This window comes from Carcharhinus amblyrhynchos, chromosome 16, assembly GCF_965287045.1.
Source record: "Carcharhinus amblyrhynchos chromosome 16, sCarAmb.v2.hapA, whole genome shotgun sequence".
Classification (NCBI taxonomy): Eukaryota; Metazoa; Chordata; class Chondrichthyes; order Carcharhiniformes; family Carcharhinidae; genus Carcharhinus; species Carcharhinus amblyrhynchos.
In genome coordinates, this window is record NC_137339.1 from 56,043,110 (window position 1) to 56,057,322 (window position 14,213).

The 14,213-nt window shown below is 45.2% G+C and overlaps 1 protein-coding gene across 6 annotated transcripts in view; it reads left to right on the forward strand.

Annotated features, from left to right (window-relative positions):
• pltp (phospholipid transfer protein) overlaps positions 1–14,213 on the forward strand; it is a 114,167-nt gene that overhangs the window by 65,182 nt on the left and 34,772 nt on the right. For 5 of the 6 annotated variants that reach the window (XM_080205111.1, XM_080205110.1, XM_080205113.1 and 2 more), the window contains exons 2-7: positions 79–203; positions 4,925–5,024; positions 5,112–5,240; positions 7,168–7,323; positions 9,532–9,595; positions 10,777–10,840. In XM_080205111.1, coding sequence (XP_080061237.1) covers positions 92–203; positions 4,925–5,024; positions 5,112–5,240; positions 7,168–7,323; positions 9,532–9,595; positions 10,777–10,840 — 625 coding nt within the window. In that variant the 5' untranslated portion in view covers positions 79–91. The remainder of the gene's footprint in view (positions 1–78; positions 204–4,924; positions 5,025–5,111; positions 5,241–7,167; positions 7,324–9,531; positions 9,596–10,776; positions 10,841–14,213) is intronic. The other variant, XM_080205109.1, reaches the window with a different exon arrangement.

Here is a 14,213-nt window from a genome sequence, read left to right on the forward strand (position 1 = left end):
ATAATTGTTGTTTTGAATGGTGCTCCCCATTGCCATGGTGATGGCTGGATTTTAACGTACTGGCTGCTTGTTTTACAGACACAAGGGGGACATGATGGCGAGCTGGATCTTCTATTGCACACTCCTGCTGATCACACTGAGCACTGCAGTGAGCATCAAACCTGCCTGCAGGATCCGCATCACACAACCAGGACTCAGACTGAGTAAGGTTCTCCAGAGAATCCAAGACCAGACTGCTGCTCCTTCTCAGACTAACACACGCTTATTTTAAAATGGCTTTAAGAGACCAGGTGAAAGTGCAGTGATTAAAACATGCTGTAATTGGAAAGCTGTGGAAGAGACCCGTTTCTCTGTGTCACCCTGCTTAGTTTGAAGCTGCTAATACTAGCTAGCTGGGAAATATCTTGACACATCATGACTGCAAATTCCACCCACACTTCGGATAGGGGTTACGTCATGATAGCTCAGGAGATGTTTCATCACCAGCAAATCACCTGTCCCCCACCCCCAGACACACAGAGACGCACTCATACACACACACACACACACACACACACACACACACACACACACACACACACACACACACACACAGTCTCTCAAATGTATATGCACAAACACGTTCAGTCTCTTTCTCTGACACTGTTGGTCTCTGTCAAACACAGTCTCACTATATCTCTCACATGAACAATCTCTCATACATGCACAGTCTTGCTCACATGGTTTCTCTCTCATGCACACACACTCATTGTCTCTCTCTCTCTCACACACACACAAATAGACAGTCTGTCTCTCACACATACTGGGTTCGATTTTACCATTGCATTGTGCTTGTTTTCAGGGCAAGTTGGGCTTGAGGCGATTAGTGTGATTTGCACCTGTATCCTTGCACGTGCCCACTTTACCACGGCTCAAATGGCCGAACTGCACCTTAAAAGGGGTGCAATGGCGATTTAAATGCATTTGCATGCATTTAAATTGAACTAATGGGCTGCCCGCCCAACTTTACCTTTATTTCCCCCTTTACCATTGCATTCGCACATCCAGATTCAGTGTGAAATAGACATGTTTGGCAAAGGTCTCTTTCCGGCACAGCAGCTTCTGAAGAGGTAGGTTCAGAACTTGCTATGGCTCTCTAACTCAGATCGGTGGTTGGAGGGAGAGTGAGGAATGTGGATCAGATCATTCTCTGGTGGGGAGGAAGGGGGAGCAGGATCGCTCTTTGATTCGGGGGTAGAAATTTAGGGAGGCCTGATTGTTCTCTGCCTTGGTGGTGCTGCTCCCAGTGGCTGGCACAGGGCTGCTGCATTGGCGCTGCATTGTTTCTGTTGCATTGATGCTGCTGCTTCCCCATGCTGCATTCCTCCTGCTGCAATGGTGCTGCATCACAAAGAGGTACTGCATTGGTGCTGCTGCACTCAGTGACAGGCATGGGAATGCTGCATTGCTGCTGCATTGACAGTGCTGCAACAAGTGACTGGTACAGGGCCACTGCATTGCTGCTGCATTGTTGATATTCAAACTGCATTGGTGGTGCTGCTCGCAGTGACCAGCACAGGGCTGCTGCATTGGCACTGTTGCATGGGGAGAGTTTAGCTGAATTGGTGCTGCTATGTTATGACTGCATTGCTGCTGTGCTTTGCTGCATTGGTGCTGCTGCGCTGCAGGTGCATTAGCGTTGCATTGCTCTTGTGTTTTGCTGCATTGCTGAGGCATTGGGGCTGAGGTGTTGGTGAGGTTATGGCATTGGTGGGGCTGAGGGGGGGGCGGCACGGAGCAGGAAGGCCCAATCAATCCGTGGTGGGGTGGGGGGAAGCCCGATCATTCTCTGGTTGGGAGGGAGGGGATGAGGGAGGTCTGATCATTCTCTGGTGGGGGTGAGGGGGAGGGAGATCGGGTCAGATGTATTTCGGGTGTGGGGGGGAATTCAAGGAGGCCTGGGAATTCTCTGGTGGGGGGGAGGGAGGAGGGTCAGATGTATCTCTGGTTGGGGGGGAATGGTGGGGAAGGGGGGGTTTGCTGCCACTCTGTGGGTGATCGGTGGGGATGAAAGGGGGCAGGGAGTTGTGATTGGTCTGGGTAGTTGGGGTGGGGGTTGGGTGGATAAAGGGGACAGTTATGTTGTGAGGATGAGGCGATATCTGGGGGGGGGGGGGGGGGGGGGGCACTGCTCCCGCTTTTTGTTCCCGAGCTGCTTTATCTGCTTTTTGTGGCCCAGGAGCAATGTCACAGGGGTGCATTTTTCTGATTTTTTTTCTGATTGCGCATGCACAGCTCAAACTCTGATCAGAGCAGCGATAAGCCCCACCCATGGGGCGATTCAGACTTGTGTTGTTTTTTCAGGCTAAGTGCATATAGGGGCGCCTGAGAACAGTTTTCCTAGCTGGATCTGAATTGCGCCCAGATCCAACACTTAGAATCAAAATGGTAAAATTGGGCCCACAGTTGCTCTCTTTCAAACACACAGTCTCACTATATCTCTGACACACAGTCTCACTATATCTCTGACACACAGTCTCACTATATCTCTGACACACAGTCTCACTATGTCTCTGACACACAGTCTCACTATGTCTCTGACACACAGTCTCACTATACCTCTGACACACAGTCTCACTATATCTCTGACACACAGTCTCACTATACCTCTGACACACAGTCTCACTATATCTCTGACACACAGTCTCACTATATCTCTGACACACAGTCTCACTATATCTCTGACACACAGTCTCACTATATCTCTGACACACAGTCTCACTATATCTCTGACACACAGTCTCACTATACCTCTGACACACAGTCTCACTATATCTCTGACACACAGTCTCACTATACCTCTGACACACAGTCTCACTATATCTCTGACACACAGTCTCACTATATCTCTGACACACAGTCTCACTATACCTCTGACACACAGTCTCACTATATCTCTGACACACAGTCTCACTATATCTCTGACACACAGTCTCACTATATCTCTGACACACAGTCTCACTATACCTCTGACACACAGTCTCACTATATCTCTGACACACAGTCTCACTATATCTCTGACACACGGTCTCACTATGTCTCTGACACACGATCTCACTATATCTCTGACACACAGTCTCACTATATCTCTGACACACAGTCTCACTGTGTCTCTGACACGGTCTCACTATATCTCTGACACGGTCTCACTATATCTCTGACACACAGCCTCACTATGTCTCTGACATACAGTCTCACTATATCTCTGACACACAGTCTCACTATGTCTCTGACACGGTCTCACTATATCTCTGACACACGGCCTCACTATGTCTCTGACATACAGTCTCACTATATCTCTGACACACAGTCTCACTATATCTCTGACACACAGTCTCACTATATCTCTGACACACAGTCTCACTATGTCTCTGACACACGGTCTCACTATGTCTCTGACACAGTCTCACTATATCTCTGACACACAGTCTCACTATATCTCTGACACACAGTCTCACTATGTCTCTGACACACGGTCTCACTATGTCTCTGACACAGTCTCACTATATCTCTGACACACGGCCTCACTATGTCTTTGACACGGTCTCACTATATCTCTGACACACAGTCTCACTATGTCTCTGACACACAGTCTCACTATGCCTCTGACACACAATCTCACTATATCTCTGACACACAGTCTCACTATGTCTCTGACACACAGTCTCACTATGTCTCTCACACACACACAGTCTTGCTCACACTGTCTCTCTCTCCTACATACACACACACACACACACACAAAATTGGAACTCCCTTCCTTACAGCACTGTGGATGTACCAACACCACATGGACTATTCAAAGAAGGTGATTCACCATCACCTTTTCAAGACCAATAAATGGTAAGTAATTAATGCTTGTGGCTTCAAGTGAATTAACTAAAATCATAGCCCTGTACAGACACAATGACCTGAATTTTCATCATCTAGCTGGGAGACAGAAAAATTCCTGGTTTTGCCTGCCTGCCAGCTGTGTCCGAAGTGGTGGGATCGTCACTACTGGGAGAGGGTGGCTATGGATAGAATTAGGTCAGCCGACCTAAAGTTCAAAGGCAGTCACATAGGTTGCTGGATGGTGAGGCAGACTATTTATAATGCCCGTTCCAGTACTGTGGGTCTTCATCCTAGTTAAAATCAAAATTAAAGATCCCCTGCCCACACCCCTTCATCCACACACTCCCCACACCCCATCATTTCTACCTCCTGTCCTCACCAACCTCTCATACCCATTATGCCAAAATCTGCCCTTCTACCCACCCCTTATAGCTCCTCATTTCCCTCGTACCAACTTCTGTCTTTCCCCCAACAATGGGCCACATGCCATGGCAATTCCATGTTGATCCACTTTTTAACAATATAGAACCAGTGAACACTATAGCCATCGTAGTATGTGTAAAAAAACCTTTAAAACGTTATTAATTCATAATTTTCTAACGTGTTAAAGGAGTAATTTAATAAAAGTGTCAATTATCCAGACCATTTGAAGTATCAATAACAAAAAAAACACAAGTCCTTGAAGCTACTTAATTGTGTAAACAAACATTGCGAAATAGACAAGAGAGACTAAAGAGCCTGCGCTGTCAAGTGAGCAATTTCTCTAGGATGCAGTTCTTTCACCAAGAATAATTGTTGTCTGGGCTCTCAGCCAAGTTTGGTACATAAGCCTTTATCTATATGTATGTATATGTATACTCACACACCCTTGCGCACGTGCACGCACACACACATATTCTCACATACAATTCTATATACACACACATACACACACACATACACCTAATTAGAGTAAATATTGTAAATGTGAATTGAATAAGTCAGGGCAAAAACTTTGCTATAAATTAAGTGACCATAATCAAGAAACTCTTCATGTTTCTGTTCTCTGAAGTTCAATCTGAAGGACTGAGGTTTGTCACTGAAGAGCTAGAAAATATCTCCATAGCAGATCTCTCTGGGAAGGAAGGACCTTTCCACTATTCTATCAGCGGGTAAGAAGCTGACTCCATCTCGCTTCATTCCTGATATCTGGGTATTGGTGTCAGTGTCACTGAGCTCAGTATGTTGATGTTTTACAGAGTGAAAATCACAGACCTGGATCTTTCAACTGCTTCTTTAACCTTCCACCCGGAAGCTGGGCTACAATTTGAAGTGAAGAATTCCTCAATTAGCGTTACTTTCCACAGGGACATGTTGTACTGGCTGATGTGAGTCTCTCTCTGTCACATACCCTATCGCTCAGACCATTTCAACTATACTTTCTCCTGTCACTGACAGTGTTTTGGTTGACACGGTGTAACTGAAATCACTGGGAAATTAAGGTGAACACTTTTGGTCAATGTAATAAACAAGGAGATCTTTCACTCTACAAACTGCCCCTGTCAGTGTGTGAGCACTGTGCAATCGGATACTGACAGTACTGTCACAATGCTGGAAGAGTGTGTTTCAGATGAACAGTTAACTCCAGGCCCTATCTACTCACTTTGCTGGATTTACGAGATCCATTTGCAGTGTTAGGAAGAGGAGAAGGGGAGATAACCCAGTATTGCAATCAATATCTACCCCTCTCACTTAAACTGATCATTTAAAGTTTTTAAAGTTTATTTATTAGTCAAAAGTAAGGCTTACATTAATACAGCAATGAAGTTACTGTGAAAATTCCCTAGTCTCCACACTCTGGCACCTGTTCAGGTACCTCAGGAGAATTTAACATGGCCAACGCACTTAACCAGCACATCTTTCAGACTGCGGGAGGAAACCGGAGCACCCGCAGGAAATCCACACACAGGGAGAACGTGCTAACTCCACACAGTGACCTAGGCTGGGAGTTGAGCCCAGGTCCCTGGAGCTGTGAGGCAGCAGTGCTAACTACTATGCCACTACGCATCTGCTTAGGTGACTGCAGTTTGTGGGATGCTGTGTGAATTCCAGATGCTGTGATTCCTGGGGCTGGATTTTCATGCCCCAGGTCAGATTGTAGTGAAGGCGGTGGTCTGAGAAGCAGTGACATGCTGCTATTCCATCTCCATTCTGATCCTGTGATGGCAGGAGGGAGCATGGGCCTGTGAACTTTCCTGTTGAGGTCATTTAAACTTTTTAAAGTCTTGTGTAAATCTTTTTGAAGGTTTCAGACTTGAGGCGGTTTGTGTTTAAGACTGTCCTGCCTTACACCAGCTAAAACTGGCATGGGCCAAGTAAGGAACCTGTAAAGACCAATCAGCAATGTTCCTAAGGGGAAGTGTAATGGCTGATCTTAGATTAAAGGCCTTAACTTCTTAACTCAGTGCAGGGAAGGATTCAGCATTTAAAACACACCATTTCTGTGGGTTCTCATCCTCCTCGCATCTATGGAGGGGCAAGAGTGGGTGAGGGAGGAGTGGGTGAGGGAGGAGTGGGTGAGGGAGGAGTGGGTGAGGGAGGAGTGGGTGTGGGAGGAGTGAATGAGGGAGGAGTGGGTGAGGGAGGAGTGGGTGAGGGAGGAGTGGGTGTGGGAGGAGTGAATGAGGGAGGAGTGGGCAAGGGAGAGTGAGTGTGGGAGGAGTGGGTGAGGGAGGAGTCAGCGTCGGAGGGATGGGTGCATGAGGAGTGAGAGAGGGAGGAGTGACTGAGGGAAGAGAGAATGTGGGAGGAGTGAGTGCAGGGAGGAATGGGTAAGGGAGGAGTGGGAGGGAGAGGATTGAGTGAGGGATGGGTGGGAGAGGGAGGAATGAGTGAGGGAGGAGTGAATGAAGGAGGAGTGCATGAGGACAGAGTGGGTGTGGGAGAATGGGTGGGGGGGGGTGTGGGCGAGGGGGGAGAGAATGTGGGAGAAGTGGGTGGGGGAGGAGTGAGTGTGGGAGGAATGTGTGAGGGTGAAGTGGGTGAGGGAGGAGTGGCCAAAGGAGTGGGGGGGGGTGAATGAGGGTGGAGAGAGTGAGTGAGTAGTGAGTGACAGAGTGAGTGAGGGAGGAGTGGGTGACAGAGGAATAGGTGAGGGAGGAGTGGGTGAGGTTTGGGGAAGTCATTGGGGTTGAGATTAGGGGTTAGGGTTCACCAGGAGCCAGGGTTACGATCGCCAGGAGATGAAGTGGTTACCCGGGGTCAAGATGGGGGTGACCTGAACTCTACATCACTGAGACAAGTTGTCTTTTGCAGTCAGGATGTGGGTCAGATCAATGCATCTGCTGAAGGAGCCAATATCTGGACGGTGTTGGATTTGTCCAGAAGTCAGTCTGGGCAGCTGAAGATAAGCAAGCTCTCCTGTACTGCTTCAATCGCAGGAATGCAAGCCAAGTTTGCCGGAAGCTTCAGGTAATCGTTCCTCTTTCCTGTCAGCTGTGCAGCATGGGTGTGGGTGAGAATAGTAGTCTTTGCTGTCAGCTCCGAATCATGTTCCTCGGCATGAAACATCCATCAGAAACAACCCTATCTGTGCAGTCAGTTATTCTCTGTGCCAGCAGTATCCTGGAGCCCAGAGGCCCACCATCTTCCTGTAGCCATGTATCCCTTCATCCATCTCTCCAACCTATTCTTAGTGTTGTCATAGTTCTTTGCTTCAACCACTAACATTCCACAGCCTCACAGCCTCTGCATTGAAAAACAAATCTCTCCTCAGGAGGAGATTCCACTCACACATAGAATAGAATCATAGAATCCCTACAGTGCAGGAAGAGGCCATTCAGTCCATCAAATCTGCACTGCAACAATCGCAACCAGGCCCGATCCCTGTAACCCCACATATTTACCCTCCTAATCCCCCTGGAATTTACACTTACAAAACCCCATGACAATAGACAATTTAGCATGACCAATCATCTTCAGAGTGTGGGAGGAAACTGGAGCACCCAGAGGAAACCCATGCAGACATGGGGAGAACATGCAACTTTATATAGTCAGTCACTCAAGGCCAGAATTGAACCCAGGTCCCTGGTGCTGTGAGGCAGTAATGCTAACCATTGTGTCACCAGAAGGAACCAGTACTGATCAGGGAATTGAGAACAGTTCAGGAATGGTATTCCACTAGAGATGCCAGTTATTACTGCCAATGGTGCCAGTAAGCTAGGTGGTAGTGCCTGTAATACTGGTAAGATTGCTAATACAGGTTCAAGCTGGTTATTTTTCCAGTTTATCAATTGTTTATATATTATACTTATTCTATTTTTAAAATATTTATTTGTCACATTTATTCCTGGTGCAGACTTGAGCATCAACATATATGTCAATAACTCCCCCATTCCAATGTATATCCTGGAAGATATTAATAAGAGTGATCCTGCAGATCTGCAGTTGAACAAAGGATTCAGAATAAGACAATGTAGAGAAATATTCAAATTTTACTGAGAAAAATGCTAACCTTACAGAATATTATTAATAATATTATTCAATATTATGTTGCTGTCTCTTTGTTTCAGATCTCTCATTAAGGGCAGTGTGATGGTACAGTGGTTAGCATTGCTGCCACGCAGCTCCAAGGACCTGGGTTCGATTCCCATCTTGGGTCACTGTCTGTGTGGAGTTTGCACGTTCTCCCTATGTCTGCATGGGTTTTCTCCGGATGTTCCGGTTTCCTCCCACAGTCCAAAGATTTGCATGTTATGTGGATTGGCCATGCTAAATTGACCCTTAGTGTCAAGGGGATTATCAGAGTAAATACATGAAGTTGTGGGGATAGGGCCTGCATGGGATTGTGCAGACTTGATGGATCAAATGGCCTCCTGCACTATGATTCTATGATTAAATGCATCTTAAATCATTTTAAACATCTGATCAATTGCTTCTTAATCTTCTGTTTTCAAAAAGAAGCACAAATGTTTTATCTTTCGTTGCAGTTGTCAGAGATTAGTGACGCATCGAACACCATCCACTCCGTTCCTTATCTTCATTGTGTAATGTGCTAACCCGAATGGCACACACTACTTTGATCATGATTTTATAGATTTTGAATGAATTCACCATTACACCTTCTTCCATATCCAGAGGTAGGATGAAAACTGAGACCCACCCACACACACATCCAGGGGATACAGAAACTGAAACACACACACACACACACACACACACACACACACACACACACACACACACACACACACACACACACACACACACACACACACACACACGAAATATAGAAACTGAGACCCACCCACACATCAGGGCAGGTATAAAGACTGAGAAAGTAAGGCACAATCTTCAGTTCAAACTGGTCAAATTCAGAGATAAAAACAAAGTATAAGGTAAGTTACAACTCTCAAACCACCCCAAAAATTAAAGAAAGGAGTTTGTTACAATAAGATTGTGAAACTCAATGACAGCTGAAAATGAATTCAAACAATTGTGGTTAAAACTTTGATGGGGGTTTTGGACAACAAAGGTTCGGGTCCAGGTCTGGTTTCTGCCCCAAATAAAATTTTGTTCCTGTTGTCAAGACTCCTATGTCAACACACTGTGGTTTCACTGACCTTAATCGCACACAGTAGTCCCTATTCTGTATCTCACACAACTGTCTTGTTTTTCCAGGGGTTTCTATGAAGTGTTCTCCAGTTTTCTAACAACAGGTTTGCGATTCCTGATCAACCAGCAGGTAATTTTTCGCTAATGGACACAACTCAGATACGTTTGGGGACAGACAGAATTAATATCACAATTGCTGGAGGACAGCAACAACTTTAATGTAATAAAACATCCCAAGCCTTTCGTTGTAAATTCAAATGTGATACCGGGTCAGGTAAAGCAATGTGAGGACTGGTAACCAGAAGCTTGGTCAAAGAGTAAACTTTTAAGCAGCTTGTTAGAGGGGCTTTGAGAAAGGATTCCAGTGAATGGCATGGACACCAGTTGTCAAGCAATGAAAATCAGCGATGCTCAAGAGGTCTGAATTAGAGGAGCTGTGATATCATTGGAGAATTTGACAGAGATAGGAAGGTACAAAGATACGGATGGATCTGAAAACAAGGATGAGAATTTTAGAACTGCAGTGTTACTTGAGCAGGAGTCAGTGTAAGTCAGTTATACATGGCGTGATGGGTGTATGGGACATGGGTAGCAGAGCAGATGAAAGATGGGAGGCCGACCAGTCTGACCATCAAGGTGGGATCACAATCCTGGAACTCCCTTCTTAACAGTACGGAGTCACATGTAGACCAGATTAGGTAAGGTCGGCAGATTTCTGTTCATAAAGGACATTGACAAAGAATCATAGAATCATTACAGTGCAAAATAGCCATTTGGCCCATTGGGCCTGTACCGACTCTCTGACAGAGTATTTTACCCAGGCCCTCTCCCCCACCCTATACCCATGATCCCTCACATTTACCATGGCTAATCCACCTGACTTGCACATCTTTGGAATGTGGGAGGAAATGGAGCAATTGGAGGAAGCCCATGCAAACATGGGGAGAATGTGCAAACTCCACACAGACAGTCATCCAAAGGCCAGAATTGAACCTGGTCCCTGGAACTGTGCTAACTACTGTGCCACCATGCCACCCTGGAATTTTACAACAGTGATAGGTTCATTGTCTCCATTATTGAGACTAGCTTTTATATTGAAGTTAAATTCCACCAGCTGCCATGGTGAGATTTGAACTCATGTTTCCAGAGGATTAGCCTGGGGCTCTGAATTACCAGCTCAGTGATATTACCACTCTGCCAACATCTCCCCAGATGTGGGCAGTGTCAGAGAGAGGGGGCTACATTGAGTGTCAGTGTGTGGGACTAATGTTGTCTTTTGTTTCTGTGTCAACCTCTTTCTCTGTTTTGTAGATTTGCCCTGCTCTACAACATTCAGCATTGGTCTTGCTGAACTCCCTACTGGAGACGGTTCCAGGTGTGTATATGTGGTGTTTCAGAGTCATTACTGAAGAAAGCCTGTGTATTGATCAACGAGTTTCTTGTTAGACTGGAGATTGACAGAGGCAGTCGGTTTGTCAACTCGGAGCTAAGGCAGGAACCACAGAGGAGGCAAAATGTGAGTGGGGTTGGTGTTCCAGTGGGTATGTTTACTGTGCTCACCCAAGTCGAGCAAAAAAACAGGCCGATGCAAAGAGAACATCTTTGGATTGAAGACTGACAGCACCAATGGGGAGATGATTGGTGGATTTCTGGGGAGCTGGAAGTGGGGCACCATTACAAACAGCTTGGAGTTGTTTTTAGAGGTCAGTTTTACAGATTCTGCTCAGATAGTATTCTGGCAATTTGTGGTGGAATTTTGGTTCAATTTACTGTTTCATCTAGAAGTGAATGAAGCAGAAACTCAGCACTGAATCAGCCAAAGATGTACAACCTGTCTGTATAAGGAATGGAAATGAACATACTTGGGCAGATAGTCCTGGAGATGATAAGTGAGAGATACAGGTGATCAGAAGGAGAGGGTTGCACATGAATCCTGTCCATTTTTCAGTGATCCACCAATTCAGCACATAGGGACAGGAACAAGATCCATAAGTTCATTCTGTCCAATCACCCTGGCCTCGATAGATGCTTCACATCTCATTCTCACACCATCAACTCAAACATCCATTTTCCCACTCGCTGCACTGAGAATAACAGCTTACCCAAGTTCAGGCAGCTGAGAATTCTACCCTAATTTCATCTCTCCAGCCCTGATGGATCATATCTCTAGCACTACAGACCAAAGAAAATCTTGAATTTTTATAACGCCTTTCGCCAATTCCAGATGCCGTAAAATGATTCACAGCCATGGAACATTTGGAACTGCAGTGACCATTGTAATGTAAGAATTATTGTCCAATACTCTGCCTCAATCTGTAATATGGGAACCACCGTTCGATAAATTCCCCAGACTGTAATGTAGGGATCGTTGTTCAATAAACTCCCTCAGACTGTAATGTAGGAATTATTGTTCAATAAATGCCCCCAGACTGTAATGTGGGAATCATCGTTCAATAACCTCACCCAGACTGTAATGTGGGAATCATCGTTCAATAACCTCACCCAGACTGTAATGTAGGAATCATCGTTCAATAAACTCCCCCAGACTGTAATGTGGGAATCATTGTTCAATAACCTCACCCAGACTGTAATGTGGGAATCATTGTTCAATTAAACACTTCTGATGGTAATGTAGGAATAATTGCTCAATAAACTCTCCCAGAATGCAACGTAAGAATCATTGCTCAATAACCTCACTCAAACGTAATGTTGGAATCATTGTTCAATAAACAATCCCAGACTGTAATGTAGGAATCATTGTTCAATAAATTCTCCCAGACTCTAATTTAGGAATTATTGCTCAATAAACTCCCCCAGAATGTAATTTAAGAATAATTGTTCAATAATCTCCAGACTGTAATATAAGAATGATTGTTCAATAAACAACCCCAGACTGCAATAAAGAACAAAGAAAATTACAGCACAGGAACAGGCCCTTCGGTCCTCCAAGCCTACACCAACCATGCTGCCTGACTTAATTAAAACTCCCTACCCTTCTGGGGACCATATCCCTCTATTCACATCTCATTCATGTACTTGTCAAGATGCCCTTAAAAGTTACTACTGTATCCACTTCCACTACCTTCCCTGGCAACAAGTTCCAGGCACTCACCATTCTCCATGTAGAAAAAACTTGCCTCGTATATCTGTTTTAAACCTTGCCCCTCACACCTTAAACCTGTGCCCCCTAGTAATTGACTCTTCCACCCTGGGTAAAAGCTTCTGACTATCCACTGTGTCCATGCCTCTCATAATCTTGTATCTTCTATCAGGTGTCCCCTCAATCTCCGTCACTCCAGTGAGAACAAACCAAGTTTCTCTAACCTCTCCTTACAGCTAATGCCCTCCATACCAGGCAACATCCTGGTAAATCTTCACTGTGCGCTTTCCAAAGCCTCCACATCCTTCTGGTAGTGTGGCGACTAGAATTGAACACTATATTCCAAGTGCGGTCTAACTGAGGTTCTATAAAGCTGCAACACGACTTGCCAATTTTTAAACTCTATGCCCTGGCCAGTGAAGGCAAGCGTGCCGTATGCCTTCTTGACTACTTCTCCACCTGCATTGCCGCTTTCAGTGACCTGTGTACCTGTACACCCAGATCCCTTTGACTATCAATACTCCTAAGGGTTCTGCCATTTACTGTATATTTCCTATCTGTATTAGACCTTCTAAAATGCATTACCTCACATTTGTCTGGATTAAACTCCATCTGCCATCTCTCCGCCCAAGTCTCCAACTGACCTATATCCTGCTCTATTCTCTGATGATCCTCATCGCTATCTGCAAATCCACCAACCTTTGCGTCATCCGCAAACTTACTAATCAATCCAGTTACATTTTCCTCCAAATCATTTATATATATTACAAAGAGCAAGGGTCCCAGCACTGATTCCTGAGAAACACCACTTGTCACAGCCCTCCATTCAGAAACACACCCTTCCACTGCTACCCTCTGTCTTCGATGACTGAGCCAGTTTTATATCCACCTTGCCAACTCATCTCTGATCCCATGCTACTTTACCTTCTGCACCAGTCTGCCATGAGGGACCTTGTCAAAGAGCTTATTGAAGTCCATGTAGACAATATCCATTGCCCTACTCTCATCAATCATCTTCGTCACTTCCTCAAAAAACTCGATCAAGTTTGTGAGACACGACCTCCTCTTCACAAAACCATGTTGCCTCTCACTAATATATCCACTTATTTCCAAGTGGGAATAAATCCTATCTCAAAGAATCCTCTCCAATAATTTCCCTACCACTGATGTAAGGCTCACCGCCTGTAATTACCTGGATTATTCTTGCTACCCTTCTTAAACAAAGGAATAACATTGGCTATTCTCCAATCCTCTGGGACCTCCTCTGTACGAAGTCTCATGACACCAGGTTAAAGTCGAACAGGTTTATTTGGTAACAAAAGCCACTTTTGCTACCAAATAAACCTGTTGGAATTTAACCTGGTGTTGTGAGGCTTCTTACTGTATTTACCCCAGTCCAATGCTGGCATCTCCACATCATAACCTCCCCTGCAGCCAGTGAAAATATAAAGATTTTTCTCAAGGCCCCACCAATTTCCCCCCTTCCCTCTCATAATCTTATAATCAAAATTCTGGAGTATATCCCATCAGGCCCTGGGGACTTGTCTACCTTAATGTTTCTCAAGAACCCTAATACCTCCTCAATTTTGATCTCAATATGACTCAAACTATCTACACATCCTTTCCCAGATCCATCATCTACCAAGTC